Source organism: Nicrophorus vespilloides, unplaced genomic scaffold (assembly GCF_001412225.1).
Source record: "Nicrophorus vespilloides isolate i.1.1-1 unplaced genomic scaffold, Nicve_v1.0, whole genome shotgun sequence".
Classification (NCBI taxonomy): Eukaryota; Metazoa; Arthropoda; class Insecta; order Coleoptera; family Silphidae; genus Nicrophorus; species Nicrophorus vespilloides.
The window spans coordinates 54,546-72,327 of NW_017095538.1; the positions used below are offsets into that span (position 1 = coordinate 54,546).

General features: G+C 33.0%; 3 protein-coding genes across 6 annotated transcripts; 1 reads left to right on the forward strand and 2 right to left on the reverse strand.

Annotated features, from left to right (window-relative positions):
* Positions 1-1,185: 1,185 nt before the first annotated feature.
* Positions 1,186-4,766, reverse strand: LOC108556284 (DNA ligase 4). The gene is made up of 9 exons (XM_017912308.1): positions 4,143-4,766; positions 3,902-4,077; positions 3,498-3,849; positions 3,124-3,443; positions 2,938-3,067; positions 2,696-2,883; positions 1,941-2,573; positions 1,664-1,887; positions 1,186-1,588 (listed from the first exon to the last, which is right to left on the reverse strand). Exons 1-9 carry the CDS (start codon positions 4,624-4,626, stop codon positions 1,441-1,443), a joined length of 2,655 nt encoding a protein of 884 aa, XP_017767797.1. The 5' UTR covers positions 4,627-4,766; the 3' UTR covers positions 1,186-1,440.
* Positions 4,767-6,245: 1,479 nt separating this feature from the next.
* Positions 6,246-11,978, forward strand: LOC108556315 (protein phosphatase 1 regulatory subunit 37). 3 transcript variants are annotated; one of them, XM_017912393.1, is made up of 9 exons: positions 6,246-6,468; positions 6,524-6,698; positions 6,751-7,029; positions 7,081-7,175; positions 7,229-7,643; positions 7,701-7,975; positions 8,048-8,236; positions 8,566-8,685; positions 8,742-11,978. In XM_017912393.1, the coding sequence occupies exons 2-9, from the start codon at positions 6,548-6,550 to the stop codon at positions 9,171-9,173; spliced, it is 1,956 nt and encodes a 651-aa protein (XP_017767882.1). In that variant the 5' UTR covers positions 6,246-6,468; positions 6,524-6,547; the 3' UTR covers positions 9,174-11,978. The 3 variants fall into 3 exon arrangements, with proteins under 3 accessions (XP_017767882.1, XP_017767873.1, XP_017767866.1); XM_017912384.1 differs by having other exon boundaries at positions 6,246-6,428; XM_017912377.1 differs by having other exon boundaries at positions 6,246-6,698.
* Positions 11,979-13,821: 1,843 nt separating this feature from the next.
* On the reverse strand, positions 13,822-16,434 carry LOC108556332 (ras-related protein Rab6). Of its 2 annotated transcripts, none has more exons than XM_017912405.1 (6): positions 16,212-16,434; positions 15,870-15,928; positions 15,635-15,794; positions 15,373-15,578; positions 15,239-15,305; positions 13,822-14,228 (listed from the first exon to the last, which is right to left on the reverse strand). In XM_017912405.1, exons 1-6 carry the CDS (start codon positions 16,279-16,281, stop codon positions 14,158-14,160), a joined length of 633 nt encoding a protein of 210 aa, XP_017767894.1. In that variant the 5' UTR covers positions 16,282-16,434; the 3' UTR covers positions 13,822-14,157. The 2 variants fall into 2 exon arrangements, with proteins under 2 accessions (XP_017767894.1, XP_017767900.1); XM_017912411.1 differs by lacking the exon at positions 13,822-14,228 and adding an exon at positions 14,744-15,057.
* Between the last annotated feature and the right edge of the window lie 1,348 nt (positions 16,435-17,782).

Genomic DNA, 17,782 nt, shown 5'->3' on the forward strand with positions numbered 1-17,782 from the left:
ATCTTATTGTTATGAGCAATCTTTTAAAATAGTCGCATCGCAATTGGAATAATAATTCCACAAAAACCGAATAAATTTGAATGCCATGACTTATTCTCGTTACATCGATGCAAATTCATTTAATTCAAACGACAAAAAACAGATAAAATAAAATTATATAAGGAAAGGAGAAACAACGGCCGACACTTGAGCTTTGCAAAGTGCGTTTTTCTTGTGCAAACATGCGACAGGAATGTTAACTAGGCAATAAATGATGATGCGTTATTTAAATAATTGCTAATGGGTTTAAAATAATTTATTCAATAGTAAATGGACACAAGATGAATAGAAATTATCCAATTTACTTTGATGGTGAGTTTTTTTTTTTTAGAAGGAACGGGTATTTTCAAACACCAAAGTTTACTTTTTTTTGTCTTTTTCATTTATTTAATTTTTTTGGTTTTACATTTAGTGATACATTTATTCTGAACAACGACACATAGTTATATAGTTTGGTTTAATAAGTGAATGTAAATCAAACTAATTCGCCGGTTCCAAAAGTTTTCAGAACATAATAGATAAGTTAAATGCAAAAATATTTTAAACATATTATTATAAAATAAGAAATACAACTATAAAATATATTCTCTTTAAATACGCTTTGTAAAAATTTCATAAAATATAAAGTTTTTTTTTTTCATCTTTGGTTAAAAGTAAAATTCGACAGTCAGGGGATACACTATAAGGGGTTGTAGTACCCCTTATTCCTAAAATTTTAGTTGATATTCAAGGGACATTACTACTATTCCAATGAAATACTTATCTTAAGCTAATACTTTTACGAGATTTCATCTCTACCTTAATCATAATTCGACACATATTTCTATTTAAGATATTAGTAGAAGCTTCTATAATGATTACATCTATATAGCAAACTTGCTCTACGCATTATTAGTTTATAATTGTTAACATGTGCAAGCAAAATATTTAATATCTACTGACTCATATAATGCATATAATAAATATAAAATATTTATAGTCTATCGACTGGTTTCAATAATAATTGAAGGATTTACTGTTCCTAAACAATGGATATTATCCAAAATTTTGAAAAATTAAATAACAAAGTTTTATTGTTATTAGATTGAAGATCTAGTTTTTCTAGTTTTTTTTTTCAATTGATGTATGGAATACATATAATTTTCAGACATTTCAAAGAATGTTGATGCTTTTAGCAATAATAACATTACAAATGAAATTGTATACTTTTTTCTGTACCGAAAGATCAGTTAATCTTGGAAATACTGATTCGGTTCTTTTTGGCCAAATGTCATAATATGATTATGCGAGCTGAGTCAAATATGATCTACGTTTCATATGAATAATAAGAAAGCAAATAAAAACATTGAAAATGAGAATATGTACGCATATTCAAACTTTGCTTTAGTTATTAGCAAAAGTTTATTCGGTTAAAACTTTGGCTCTGGCTTTGGCAGTTTCCTCACGAATGTGTTTAAGAAGTTCATCGTGAGTGTGAAACATTAGAGCTGTCTCATTTCTGTTGTCGGACAGGAAATAATCAATGGCTCTTACGCGGCTATCATCTTGACTGAAATATAAAATCAGCATTGAGTGAATTTCATTTCACTGTACTTATAATATTAGATGGGAAAACAGCACTCACGTATCAGCGATGATATACTTGGTGTGTTCCGTTAGTTTGCAGATACGGCCACCATGGAATAAGAAATCTGCCTCCATGGCTGTATAGAAGGCAGAGACATTGGACTCTGGCACATTGAAAACAGCATACTTGTCAAAGTAAGCTATGATCCCAGTATACTTGTCAGTTCTAACTGGCGGATTGATTTCCGCTCTCAGTTGCGCAATTTCCATAGCGTTAAGACGCTAAAGTTATAAGTATTAAATGAGGTATGATTAGATAGAGTATATTTTCCTACCATATGATCAGACCTTAAGATAAAGGTTTCTAGTGACTTAATCTTCACCGGCTCAGTGAAAGAGTCCCCAGTTTCATCGTAAAAACACTTGTATGAACGTCTTGTTATTGGCGATGCATATAAGATTTCTTCCGGATCAAATGGGGCATATCTGCCCAAAGCTACAATCCTCAGCAACCATTCCATTTTAACCACATCAGTTTCACTGTCATTTTCATACTTCTTCCAATTTAATGGATCTCCTACAATGATACAAAATGTCGTTGGTCCTTCAACTTCAACAACACGACCGCTGTGCTGCACTATTAAATGCTCCATATCAAGGCGATATTTATCCACGCCGCCATTATAAATCAAGAACTCCAAGCCTTGCAATATCTCGGAGTAGATCTGTGTTTGAAGACGTGTGTTCTTCTTAAATGGCTGATTTATATCTTCCAAATATAATTGTTGCTTTGTTGTCTTAATAACAGGCAAGCATGAGTCAGTCATACACATCAGATCGAATACAGTTAAGCAACTGGTATAGATTTTATCAAACCTTATACTCATGACTCTTGGAAAACGTAGAGTATAATCAGTTTTGCAATGGGGGTGACCAGCTTTGACTAAAGTCAATTCGGTACCTCTCGCCTACGAGATATTAGTTAGAATCTAATATTTCACACACAGGGCTTTCCAAACTTGATGTTTTTTAAATTATTATTATTCAAACATCGGGTTTGGAAAGCACAAGCGATTAAAATAATACGAACAACAAAAACGCAGGATACGCGAGGATCAATCCAAACGTCCGGCCTCACTATACCGAACTCTAAATTGGAATGTCTGAATTCGGGATCCTCGAAGTCATCGTTAAAATATGGTCCCAACTTTTCGTTAATCAATTCCAAATCTTTCTGAGACAAACCAGCTGATATTCTGCAGAACGCTGTAACTTTCCCTGTAACATTAAATGATTAGGAATTTATTTTCTGGATACATGATACTGTCTTACTGCTCTCGTCATTGAAAACACCGCAAACAAAATGCACAACTTGCATACTGCAATATGCTTCAGAGCGCAAATCGCTATAATTGCCACCCATTACAACTAAATCCAGATCAGTTACGAGTCCGTCAAAGTACTAAAAGAATAATCATTAAGTATAATTAGTTATAAATATGATATATAATAATTAACGTCTGGTTTTAGCTTGTACCATCCCGTTCTCTCGTTGGGCAAATACTTGGAATCATGTCGTTTCATTACAATGCCTTCCTGAGCATTGTTCATTGCCTCATTCATAAAATTAATGACATGAGCCTTCTTCTTTGCTACACTGTAATCACAGTAAAGATAAACACCTTCCTTATTTTCAATCATATTTTCCAGAAAGATTTTTCTTTCGAAAAGAGGCTTATCAATCGCTGGATATCCATTCCAAAAGATCAAATCAAAGCTGACGAAACATGCTTGATATTCATCTTCAGGTTTTAAGTTTTTAACATCGACACGATAACCTAATTTAAACATGAGTATGTTAAAATATTTTCCAATCTTTTAAATGAATATACCTTTAGACGCGAATTTTTTTTCGGCCTTATTCCAAAGCATCATTTCTCCGTCTATGATGAAATTCCTGGCATTCGACTTTATAAGTGATGGCAGAACATCAACCAACTCTTGAAATTTGCTCGTAAAATCAAAGCCGTTTCGGGAAAACAACTTTACAACATTATGATTATAATGTATCTGGAATCTTTCGCCGTCATATTTTGTTTCCATGAAGTATACGTGTTCTCTTCCAAACAGCTTCGAAAAAATATCTTTGCAGCATCGCTTTGATAGCATAGGGCGAACGCATGAAAATAATTGAACTGCAATATCACCTTCTATTGGGTTCTCAGCAGACAATATGGTGCATATCTACAAATTAATATTATTTAATAAATACTCAATTTTATTAATGAATATTTACTTTTTCCAAACTACTTAAACGGTTAAATAGTTTTGGTGCAGTCCAATGAAGGCTAGTTAAGATTTTGTTATACCCCAACCCCAATTTAAGATCTTTGAAGATGATCCTTATAAACCATTTTTGCTCTAATGGCGTAGTTGCTGATATTACACTCAAAATAGTATCTTCTTGAATACCTACATTTATAAAAAATGTCAATTATTAATTAGTTGATGAGATTTGTAGGATAATAGATATTTACTTTTATTAGTCGAATAGAACGATATGTTATCCAAATAACTGTTAAGTTCATATATACTCATAGAGCCTTTATCGAAAAAACGCTTGCTCAGCATCTCAGATGCGACATCTGCAAAGTCGCCCGCCTTTCTGGCTGTATGAATATCTTTATATTTCTTCAATAGCGTTGCTTCTTCAGCAGTCAAAGACAACTTGTTGATCAGTACTTTTATGAATGTACTTTCTTGTAATTGATAGGGATTGCGATGTCTCTCATATTGAGGCAACAACAGCCTGATTATGGGAAACAGCGATTTATCTACATCCCGGTTACATAATTTGGCTTTGCTCTTAACGCTCTGCATATACTCATGCAAAATTGTTGTTTTACCAACTATATCCGGGGAGTTTTTGATCCCTTCGCAAGCCCTGCAGAAGTCGTTGAAAGAGTTCAGAGTAGCGATGTTGTCACCTATGGGTGCCACCGCAATGCACCCTTTAGACATTATGAAAATGGGAAGAACAATGTATTAAACACTGAACACTGCGATTTAGCAAACGTAAATTTACAGCAATGCACTCTCAGTACATACAACCACAAAGGGCGTCGTTTTATAACTAACTTCAACTGACTTGAACCGGCTAGTCCAACATCCCCTCTCGATCATTCCCGCACGTACTGATGCGCATTACGAACGACGCCATTTCGGATGGAATATTTCCATACATTTTCTTCCTGTATTCAATATATAATATATAATACGACTATTTGCAATGGGAACTACTAGTTTTTGAGATAAAAATATGTAATTTCATTAATTTTCTTACAAGTTCATCGCATTATAACAACTTGTACTTTATTATATTAACATATATTATTTTATATAGAAATTTTGACAAAACATGATTATCAAGTTAAACATTGTTACGTACATTACTAACATAATTTATTGTAAATTATTCGATTTCTGGAACATTGATTTCGTTTCACGTTATGTTTATCCTTTTCTTAGTTTACCTCATTCGTAAAATAAATAAACACTGCTGAACTTGCTTCCATATTTGTAATCAAACACTCTACAGCATAAAACAAATATATACGTATGCAGATTTTATTATGTCCTTAAATTTTATGTTAGTAATTAGCCATTGAAAACATGATCATAAATCGCTATCGGATTTTTTTACAATAGTATAATAAAAATAATAATGTTTATTGCATCAGTCGTACAAAAACAACATATACAGAAATAAAAAGAACAAAATAAATAAATATTATTTCAAAAAAGTCAACTGATACATGGGCTATTCCTGCTCTGGTAGTATATTTATTTACAAATGGTAAACATGCTTCCTCTCATTTTACTTAATAGATAAACAGAGGAGATAAATCTAAACGACTTATGTAACACAATATATTGAATAACATGATCCAGAATGAATCATCTATGACTTTTTATTTTGGAGATAGAATTCTTTGCCATCAGCACAAATGCATATAATAACTATAAATTTCTTAGCATTCATGAATATTGGATCGAGATAAACCTGGTAAACTAACCTATCCCACATTTCCTTCCCAGACCCTACAAAAATATGTCTCCGACCTGGAAAACAGCTGTATTGATCTGCTGCACAGAGCGTGCGTGCAGAAGCTGGAACAAAGGAAAATTCCGGATGATGTTTTGGTTGCTATGTGCAGAGAGATGCTGCAGCTTGCATTGTGGGAGTGCAGCTGGGATTCGCTGAAATTGCAATCAATACTCAGACGACTCGAATGATCAATACATCTATTTTAGGTGGGGCAATTGCATATGCCATGCGCTTCTGTAATACATCTTATTTCTCGTATTTGAATTTATTGATATTTAAATTTTTATTCGTGCTTCAGCGCACCAATAGTGAAAACATTGAACTACATTGGTAAACAACATTGATTTTGGTATGCAAATAAATAACATTTTCAAAACACAATTATAGGAAATGAGAAATATTTAAAGTAATGGTATAAGACGCAAACATAAGAAACATTCTTCTTTTATGAATTTACAGTTGACTACATCTACCGGTCGATGGTTTAAGTAAAGCAACAGCCTATTATAATGGCGGATTTAACGAAGTGAAGTTAGTAACATCGAGCACCTTCAAGTGATTCGTCCATGTTGAACTTCAGGTGAAGTCTCCAAAAACAAAAGTATTTTATGTATTTACTTGATGCTCTTCGAGTGCCAATTCGAGAAGAATTTGTAAATGAAAGTAGAAAGATTGTCTGCAAAAGCCACGTCCAACGAAGTTGATATTATTTTAGGTGTTGTTTTTTCGTTGTTTTTTTTTCTCGTTCTTGCAAAGTAAAATGACATTTAATAGCAAATACATAATACTATTTGTATACATATGACACAGGAGAGGAACTATTTAGTGGTTGACATGGAGAAGGCTGCTGGAGAGGACTGTGGAGACCCTCCAATACTTATTGACAGTGGTACCGAAAGCATAAATGAGAGTCCAATTGGTGAAGACAGTTCACATCACTCGTCTGCTTCAACATCTCAGGTTGACACTGATATCTGGGATATTGGTAAACAAAATATAATATGCACAGACACACCTTCTAAAAATCATTGTTTTAGATGATACTATTAAGCAACCACATGGTGTCAAGAATATTCTGGACAAGGCTATCTCTGTTGATGAAGATAGTCTCATAAAACCACTAGAACCTACCATCTGCTGCACATCGCAAAATGTTAGCTGTGACATGAATTTATTGCATCTGGACAAGCCTCTGCTCTCCATCTTGCGCAGAACTCCAGCAAATACTGATCTCCATAGACGTGTATCATTTCCCACTGACTTTGGAGTCTTGGCCATTTACAAAGAACCTGATCTTAAGACACCATATAAATTAGGTAAAGTCAAATATCCTACATTTCATGGTATTGATTGTAGAATGCTTTCAGACGAGACCACTTCTGAAAAGATGATCACTTGTTACCAAGAATCATGCAAAAGACACAATGCTGTTGAACTAGATACCATCAAAAATCAGATTATTGTAAGTAAAATACTCTCTGAGATCACACATATATTATACAAATTGATTTGTAGGAAATCAAAAACAATACCAATTTTTCTGCAGTATTGAACTTGGCTGGTATAAATTTGACCATGGAAGTATGTGAAACTCTAGAAGACCTCTTGAAATTGTCCAATTTCCAAACAATAAAAATTAAAGATTGCAAATTCAATGATGAAAGCATCAGGGAGTTTTTGAACATCCTGGAATACTATGACAGTGCCTCAGAATATATTACCACTGATTTCTATAAAGAGACGGATACGTGGAACACTTTTTGCAGCATGCTCTCAAAGAGCTCTGTTTTAGAATCATTGACGTTGGAGGGCTTCCTGTTTAACGATAATTATATAAAAATGCTTCTGCAAAATATCAAGGTTAACGATACTCTGATCACTCTAAAGCTGAGTAACTGCAACATTGGTTTCTCGCCAATGTCTCACTTAGGTAATAATATTTATTTAAAGCATCGAACTCGATTTTCAATGAATTATAATTTTCCAGTGGACACAATACAAGTGAGCAAATCAATCACCGAATTGTATTTGCCGCAGACCGGCCTCTATACCAGAGAAACCGAACTCCTCGGCAAGCTTCTGAGTAACTACCATGACCTGAAGGTGCTGGACATCAGCAATAATTTTATTGGTGACAGAGGCCTTGAGGTGCTCGCCAAAGGGCTGTGCAATCAAGACGACGACATTTGCGGACTGAATGTGTTCGTGATTTTTAATAACCAAATTACAGAGAAGAGTGGACCAATAATCTCTAATATTATTGTAAGAGCAATCTGTGTTAAAGATGTTAAGGATTTCAGATCCAATTGACTTATTGCTAATGTTTGATTATAGGAAAAGTGCAGAACTTTGCACACCCTAAACATTGGGTACAATAATTTGACTGATGCCGTGGTCACGGCGATGGAGTCTGGCCTTAAAAAAACGACTTCTCTGAATTGGCTGGGCTTGCAATCTACCGTTTTAACCGACAAGGGTGTTATGAAGCTAGCAGAACTTATTCAAATGAATAAGTCCTTGACGGTAAGTCCATTACTATGTAATGTAATATGTGTATCTTAGTAAACAGGCTAATCTCGAAATGATATAACACCATTGATAATTTGATAGTTTTAAATAAAAATTGACGCAACAGTAAGATAACGAGAAATCAGAATATTGTTTTCCGGTTACTTGATACTTGTTACAATACACATTCTTTATTTAATTTACATATCTATCTTAATCATTATACTTATTTACTGTTAGATTATTTTTTGTTTCTTTGTTTTGTTTACAAGACCTGGTTTTGCATTAGTCATTAGTATAAAATATTGTATGTTCAAAATAATGACGTGCATTTCGGTTTTCAGAAAGTTAATTTGAAAGGAAACAGGGCGATTCGTAACGAAGGTTTGGAAAAACTTAGCCACGCCCTGACCAATACAATGATTTCCCGCGTGGAACTTGATGCAAGCAGCAGAAATTCAGATGTAAGTTGAGTTCAGTGTAGGTAATAATAGCAATGTCGCTAATGTATTGGGCCTAGGATCCGCAGGGTTTTATGGAGCTGGTGAAGAAGATTAACGCTATCTGCACTGTGAATAAATCGAAGGCGGAGCAGACGTGTGATGAGGAGGTGCTCAATTGGACCATGCAGATCTCGCGAAAGGTGTCCTTGAACTGTGACCCAATCTATCCATCGGCGCCGGCGGACTCTCTGCACACCATGCAGAAGAAGTCTTCAGCATCGATCCCGGGAAGCAGGTTTGTAGTGTCCAAAGTGACAGAGAAGAAGCCTTCGCGCTTTGTCGTAGTGCCGGTGCAACATCACGATTCCAACGAAAGCCTGGCCAGTTCTCCGCCACAAGACGAAGAGGATAATAAATTTTCGAATGTTAGGAGCAGTGTATCCTCAAATGATAGCGTAGAGTCGAACAGCGTGTACGATTCCACCACTCCCAGCGGGGAAAGCGATTAAGGTCGTACTTAAAAAAAAAAGAGAATGGATGAGAGTAAAACACATTTTCTTTATGCACTTCTGTGATACCTTTTGTGTTAATATTATGATTAGTTTCTTTCTATATATATACATATACAAAACATCTTCTTTTTTACCGTTTAATTTGATTTGTTCCCAAAATTTGTGATAACACTAAATCCGTTTAACGTCGCCGACCCTAATCCGGGAAAGCGAAGACCAAATAGATTAAATTTAACCCATTCTAAATAATTCCGCTCATCAACTGCCATCCAAGCATATGTATTATAACTTCACTAAAGCCAGAATAGTAAATACGTATCGCACACTTAAATAAATGAAAATGTTTGTATATGTATAGATATATGTTGTAGCTTTTAAGTTTTCGTTATAAAAGAAACAAAATCAAGTAAAACGAGAAAAAGAAAACACGTTTACAGTACAAAAGGAATGGAAAGCAGCCTTATTTAATTTTTGTTACACTACTGTGATTTTCGTTGTGTGATACGCAAATGAAATTTACAAAATTTCAGATTTGTTTCTTCCCATCCCATTAAATGGTGAATGAGGAATAGCTTGTTGATCAATTAAGTATTTTTTTTCCTTATTATTTTATTTGTTAGTTTATTTTAGAAAATTATAAACCGTAAAGAAATATGTGTATGTATATTCACATATATATATATATAAGCAACTACCTAAGCTGAATCAGGGATTTGCAATTTAAGTTTCTCTACGAATGCAGGGTTCACCATTGTGTGTGTATTGTTTTTATTTTAAACCGTCGCGTTACATTCTGAGTTAGATGCGAATTGTGTGAACTAGTCAACAAAACAAATAGCACGTTTCGGTTTATATGAATTACTCTCACGGACCTTGTTTTAGCTGTATTTAGTACCTTATTCGTACTTTGTTCATTTCGTTAATCTAAGCAAAAATTTCGTTATTTTTCGTTTTTATTTTTTTTTATATGTTTCTTCCTCAGTTCATTATTATTATTATTAATAATGTAAGAGAAACTTGTATTCGAGCTCCTAGATTTTTTTATATCACATTGATATTCTCAATATGCCAAGCCTTTAATATGTTCAGCTGGAGTACAAGTTTCGACACCTAAAAACAATATTACAAAATAAAATAACAAAGAATTATATATATACAGATTATATAGTATGTTTAAAAAATATATATATTTAAACATATACCGGGTGTGGAAAGCTGCCATTTACAAGGCACGGATTTTCCGAATACCAACATTTCGCGGCATGCACTATATATTTTTTTGTAATAATTTAAGGTCGTTACAATTTATTTATTTCCGTTTTGTTGTTTTATAACGTTTACCAAATTTTTTGAAATTTACCACTATAATTATCAAACACATTTCCATTGTATAAACCTATATGCGAAAGCACCGCAACATTTGACTGATTTTGTTTATAAATGTCCTTAGTACTTATGTCGTAAAATTGTTGTTGTAACTCGAAAGTTATGTTTGTTAATAGTTTTTTTTTTTACCAATTCAATGTTATATATATTATTATTTTTGTCTGTTTATATGTTAGTTGTAGCGTATTGTTAACGAACAGAGAGGCATTTACAAGTTATTATTAGCATCTCAAGACAAACTGCCCGGAAATGTTATTTATTAGGTTTATTAGGATGTCCGCCTTAAGAGACTTTCACACCCCGTGTATGCATTATGTTTAAAATGAAAAGCAACAAAAAAAAAACAAAGATAAATAATATATATATTTTTATATTAATGTTGGAAACATATTCAGAAGTATAGATGAATAACGTATATAGACTTAGATTTTTGGTACAAAACAAAGAACATAATAACTTAGTGATATAGTAAACAGTTTTTTTTTTAATTATACATATATATAAAAATTATATTTGAAGAAAAAATAACGTTTGTGAAACATTTAAATTGTCTTGTCAATGCCTGCTGGTACAGAGTTCTTGCGGGCAATTCTCCGAAGATGTTTGATTTTCCCCCTCGTTATTATATAACCAGTTCCAACGATTGTATTGTTTTGATTAAATGGAAATTATTTGTTATATTATTATTATTTTATTATTGTTTTGGAGCTTGTGTATTGATGTCTACAGCGATTTGGATCGATGGGCGATTTCGTGATTTTTTCCGTGATTTCAGCGATGCCTTCATTCTTCAGATACGGATGAATTAATAAACTGCTGCTTGTTTCTAGTTGAAAACTATATATTTTATATAACTTATTGTATGTATCTAAGTGTGCGTTTGTAAGAGCAGCATTTTATTAGTGCCAAAAGAGAATTTTAAGAAAGTAAAAATAAATAAAAACGAAATCGCGCTCGTCCAAATTCAAGCGAGTGATAGAATATGTAAGCAATTCAAATTACTATTAGAAATGTTTTGTACAGATTTATAATGTATATTCACATGCACTTTAGCATTTTGTTGAAAAGATGTTAAATATATATATATATATACATATATATATCTATATACATGTGTAGACCGTGATAGTTGGATTAATAATTTCAAAGAATCTTCCACTCAATTGGAGAGCATTTTCCGCATGCCTTTAGGAAGCAACCAGCAGAAAATTATTAACAGTTAATAATAAAGTTCTTGCATTACGCTTCCAAATTAAAAAAAATAATTTAATATATTTTCTAGTTTTTACAAATCGCTTTTATTTCAACCCTCATTTCCTACAACATTTTTCAGAAAATTTAGAAGCGAGAGATAAGAAAAGTTGAATAAATAATTATAGACTATACAGTGGAACCTCGCTTAACGAGTTTAATCCGTTCCAAAATTTCCGGATTTTTACTCATATAGTGAAACATAATAAAAAATACACATAATATGTGTACACAAGTTTTAATAATGATGTAGCAGGCGCACAATTCGGGACTTGTCTTCTCCTCGTTAAGCGAGTCATTTTCCTTACAATTCGTTAAGCGAGGTTCCACTATTTCAATTTATTCAAATTCTAAATCTTCAATTAATCATTTTTCTTAAATATTAATTTATATTTATAACAAAATGTGGAAATACTTAAATCGTATTACTCATTATATTTATAATGAAATTCATCTAACTATTAAAACATAAAGGCATACGTTTTGTTGTTACCTTAATAATCTAACTACTACTGCCAATTACTCATGCATCTAAATAAGACACGTATTATTATTTTATTACCAAATTTTATACTTAGCAAATGATAAAATTGTATTGATTTGTTGCTCAAGTCACTGCATATTGGTTATTCCTAGGCAACTTGAATAGGCGTTTAAGGGCTGAATAATAATATCCTTATATCCTATATAATTTATAGAGATTTAAGAAACTTACCATAAATTTAATTAATGTTTTAATACGAACATTTAGTATTAAAAATCAATTTTATTTACACGTTATAATGGATGTAGTGGAAAAGAAAACACAAATTTACTGTAATATTGATACAATGTGTTAATACAAATATGATAATAACCATTTATTGTTATAATACAAATAATTGTTTGTATGCAAATCAAGTTACACATCGTAAATTATCATAAACATTCATAAAAATCCAAATAAAAACAATAAACATATTTAATAGAAATAAACTTAGTGTTTATTATTTTAAGTATCATTAAATAGTATCTAGATCAGAGTTCAATAACCTATGACCCACTGAAACAGCAATAACGTATGTTGTTAAATCTGCCTATTTTAAATATGATTGTCGATTGTAGCTCAGCTTCTGAAAATCCTAGTATCTGAATTATGCAACGACGAAGTTTTGTTGCAAAATAAAATTTGAAATTAAATCAATTGTTTGAAATTTAAAAATAGAAATGTATTAAATTCCAAGTATTATGACAAACTCAAATCAAGAATTCGCGTGGGTAGACAGGATCAATAACATTGGGCCTCATCAAGAGACATTCCTAGAAAGTTGAGGTCAATACTGTAGGTTTGATCAATTTTTATGACACATAATAAATATATATTTAGTTTACGAATCTCCATAAAATACAAACGATTGCTTCAAATAATACATATAATCTAATTAAACTATTTTAAATAATTTTTATACACTTGTCTACGCAATTCTATACAATTATAATTGTTTAGAACTTAAGAGAGAAGTAACAAGTTTCTAAGGGGGGAAACTACTGTAGATTTTTACATACAGTTCTTCCCTAAACTCGAGTTGGACAAACCCAGGATCAATAGAGGGTTGATTCAATACATTCGTGGTATCTGAATTGGGTCAACGGGATTCCGTTCCGCCCAGACTTTAGGTGTCAATAAACGTATATGGGATGGGTCAGACCTAATTGAAAATAAACTCACTTCCACTTACGATTCGCTACAAAACGGAAGACCAGCAACTTCAAAAGGCCCAAACTGCAATACACCAGCAATTTTAGTATAATTACAAATTAGTTATATAGTATAATTAATGTGACTCACTCACCATAAAAAAAGTAGATTTCGTCAAAATTCCAGTGGAATTATTTGTTTTTCTTTTTGGAGAAAAGGAACGTATAATGGTTAATGTAATAAATGAACAAGAGCATTTAGTAATGTGAAGTAAAACATTTTATTAAATAGGCAAAATGATTTGTTGTATTTTTTTTCCAATAGAAAAATTACAGAATTATTCTTCCATACCGTCATAAATATTAAATAGTCGTAATCATAGAAAAAACCGCAATTAATTCTTAAATCCGTGGTTTCATATATTACTTGTTTCATTATATTTATATTATTTTTTTTTCTTGAAATCCTTTTTTTTTTAAATATAAATCCTCATGCCACAAAGAATCTGTGCCGCTTTTATGCAAATTAATCACACACTTATAGCATTTTTTTTTTGTCAATAATTATATACTTTTTTGTTATTCGAACATGAACATAGGCTCAGGCTACTTTGATTTGACTTGAACTAAATATGATTTGAAAATATTAATAGTACTAAGATTTTGTTTAACACATACAGCCCCCCTCCGAGTCGCTCTGATGATTTTGTAATTGAGGTTGAGTTTGTAAGTCAACAGCTGCAAAAGATTGTTAAGAAAAACAGCACATCCCACAAGATGAGTCTATATGGAGAACGAACAAAAATAATAATAATATTCGAAACGTAACAGAACGATCATGCAAACAAAAAATATGTTTATTGCTTTCTAAAAAAAGTAAAATAAAATATGTTTCACTTTTCTTTTAGATAGTTCAATCCCCTTATACAATATCTAAAATTCTACGTATGTATAGATATATAAAATATTGCTTGCACCCAAAGAAATGGTGAAATGAATATCCGTAACGCAACGAAAGCTCTGATACTTTGTGCAAAGCATGGATCAATAATGTTGCCATTATTGCAATAATCTCGCAACATCGATCATCATCATAATTCAATATAAAATAACTATATACAACATTTCCGTTGCAACAATCAACATAAAATAAATGCATCACAATTGGAGAAGAAAATAATAATAAATTAAAAGAATATAATGTATGTATAGATATAGTATGTATATATATATATGTATATAAATATGGACAATTAATACATTAATTATTTGGACCTTGATAGAAATCGTTCATTATTGCACCGAATTTAAGCAAAATGTAAAAAGAGAAATTAAACGCTTTTGATTAGAAAAATAATAGCTGTCCTTGTAAAAAAAAACTGTCGTCAAAGACTACAAATTTTATAAAACAGGAAAAACAAAATAATAGTAATAATCAGATAAGTAAACTAAATTCCCTATAGGAATCATTCAATTTAAGTAACGATAGAAATCATTAACTAGCATGCACAGCCGCCATCCGGATCTTTTGCCTCGCTCGGTGTATCTTTCAAAACAACTTCTTGCACTAAAAGAAAAAAAAAACAAAAATTGAGGAAAATATAAAACGAAATAAAAAGATCTCCAATAAAGAAAAACGAGTAAGGGATGGATTTTGATAGAAGCATGCGTAACAGAACTGGCACAAACGCATCATGCTGATAACAGAATGCATGCTCTTGCTGAAAAATAACGTTGATAAAGGATACTGTCTTCTGGTGGTTTATTTTCTGTTGAATCCATGCCTGGTAAAGCAGCAGCTACACGCCTAAATAACTGTTGGAAATGATATGTTTTGTGTTAATTGATTGTTGATGAGTGTGGCTTGTTTTTGATGGATTACCTGTTTAACATTATAACCTGCTTTAGCACTAGTTTCAATAAACATAACATTGAGCTCTTTTGCTTTTCTATCACCCTCCTCCGTGCTCACCTGCCTCTTGTCAGACAGGTCAGTTTTATTGCCAACAAGCATGATGATCACATCAGTGCCCCTCTCTGTTCTCACATCGTCAATCCACTTAGAAGTTTGGTGAAAGGAGTTGGCATCTAGAAAAACGTCATGTCAAGTTTGGATTTGGATGATGGTGGTGCTGGTGACTCACTAGTGATATCATAGACTACAACAGCAACAGTTGAATCACGGATGTAGGAAGGGATCAGTGAGCGAAACCTCTCCTGACCAGCAGTGTCCCATAGCTGCAAGCGGACAGTCCTGTCCTCTAAGTACATGGTCTTCGACAAGAAGTCAATTCCTATTGTTGCCTACTCAGTGGCAAGAGAAAAAAAAGAAACAAGGGCAACTTAGAAAGGGCTCAATGACAGGTCATCAATTATTACCTGATAGGTGTTATCGAAGCTATCATACATGAACCTGGTAATTAGCGAGGTCTTTCCAACTGGAATATTAGATAGTTTAAATATTTAGGAATGAAGGGATGGTGATGGGTCAACCCCAATCACACATAACCTATAATATCGATTGGGCTCTGATGCCACCTACGCAAATATTGAAATGATTCCGAAAGGAAAGCGAGAGAAAACAGCAGGTATGGAAGGTAAAGGTTGAAGCCTTTCCGGGTTTTCTGCGAAGCCGGAATGCGAGTAACAGCAGCCAAACCCGGTTTATTGATCTTGGGCCTTGGCTCTGTTTGCACCTCTCGTCGAGGAGTGCGAACTTACCGCTCTGCTCCCCCAGGAACACCAGCTTGAACTTCCTCAGCGGATTGCCGAAATCCCCGGACGTAGACATCGCGCGGCCGCTGCGAACTCAACGAAAACGACTCTAGGTTGTGGAAATGTGCGAAATACTCAGCAGGTCATCCAAGCTAAGTCCGTGCCTCGTCTAGGGGCAAAAAACACGGATCGAGGAAAAACACGTACAAACAGAAACTGACAGCGCCAACGACAAGACGAAGACGGCCACAGAGCAGACGCCACGGCAGCGACTCCACGGCGCACGCGTATTCCACCACGCCCCGCTGCTGCGAAAACCCGTTAACTCGAATGTCGGATACTCAGATAAATCAATAAATTTGCGAACGAAATGCAGGATATCGCCTTCCACAACTGCAACTGCACTTTCCTCATACATCCAGAACTACTTACAGGCTCATAGAATTTCTCTGGAAGTCGGTTCTACCCTTCGAAAGCTATCTCCACCGATGGTTCATTTGAACTACCAATCAATAACCAATTTAAGAGTACAATGTTTCTTATAGGAAAACACCCAAACTTACAAAATGTTACACCCTTGAAGGTTGTAATACACGTTTTCACGTTTTAGAATATAATGTAATTAAAGTTTCTCCAATTACAGACGAAGCCACAAAAATGTTCACCAGGTCCAATCTCTTACTCAACTTAAGGTACTACAATTTAAACTCTATGCCCATAGAATATGAGCCTTGAATCCAATTAGTTGACATCAGCTATAGTTACATTATTAAATACAACAAATTAGTTAAAATAAAACAAATTACAAATAAACTATACACAAAGTTTCAATTAAAAGCTTATTTGAATATTTATTTTTTCTGGAAAAAGTTCGAAAAATGATTTTATAATTGAAATTATTAGAATATAATGGTATTGTAATGATATTAAAGGATTATAATTATTTTTCGTTCAAAGTAAGATTTTGCCATTATCATCTCCATTTTCCGGAACTAATCATATTATATGGCAGGTGCTCGATTTTTCCCTTCCTAGGCCGTATCCCCGGAGGTTCATTTGAACTACCCGCGTAGTAACAAAGCTCAAATCAATAACCAATTTAAGACTACGGTGTTATAATACAATATGAAAACACACAAACCAACAAAATTTAATTCGGCTTATCTGAAATTCTTCTTTTCTAATCTGATAATAATAACAATTTATCATCATAACTATCTAACGTATTACACTAAATGCACTTGAATTATATATATGTACAATCTGAGGATTGTATAAGTCCTCGTGTTAAATATTAAAAAAATAATATCGAAAAGAAAATACACATGAATTAGAATACAAAGTTGCATCATTACATTTGAAATTGATTAGTTATATTACCATGAGGATTAATTCGGTGTGAATTCAAATAATTTTGATTGAGCACTAAGCAGGCTAACGAAGTAGAGGATTGCTGCCTTCTAGTGCTGTTTCATCACGAGTCGTCAAAGATCAAAAGGCAAGAGTTGATTTGCTTATTGATGTCTGGAGTGCCTTTAGATGTAGAAGTGTATAAATTGTTTAAAAAACAACAAATT

Coding starts and splice junctions, on each gene's coding strand:
- LOC108556284 (XM_017912308.1), bottom strand. CDS start 4,626: ATGTCTAAAGGGTGCATTGCGGTGGCACCCATAGGTGACAACATCGCT. Junction 3,444..3,497: donor AAAAAAATTCGCGTCTAAAG/GTATATTCATTT, acceptor TGTTTAAATTAG/GTTATCGTGTCGATGTTAAA. Junction 2,884..2,937: donor TGTTTTCAATGACGAGAGCA/GTAAGACAGTAT, acceptor TTAATGTTACAG/GGAAAGTTACAGCGTTCTGC.
- LOC108556315 (XM_017912377.1), top strand. CDS start 6,515: ATGACACAGGAGAGGAACTATTTAGTGGTTGACATGGAGAAGGCTGCT. Junction 7,030..7,080: donor TAAGACACCATATAAATTAG/GTAAAGTCAAAT, acceptor GAATGCTTTCAG/ACGAGACCACTTCTGAAAAG. Junction 7,644..7,700: donor CTCGCCAATGTCTCACTTAG/GTAATAATATTT, acceptor ATAATTTTCCAG/TGGACACAATACAAGTGAGC.
- LOC108556332 (XM_017912405.1), bottom strand. CDS start 16,281: ATGTCTACGTCCGGGGATTTCGGCAATCCGCTGAGGAAGTTCAAGCTG. Junction 15,579..15,634: donor TGTAGTCTATGATATCACTA/GTGAGTCACCAG, acceptor ACGTTTTTCTAG/ATGCCAACTCCTTTCACCAA. Junction 15,306..15,372: donor CAGGTTATAATGTTAAACAG/GTAATCCATCAA, acceptor CATTTCCAACAG/TTATTTAGGCGTGTAGCTGC.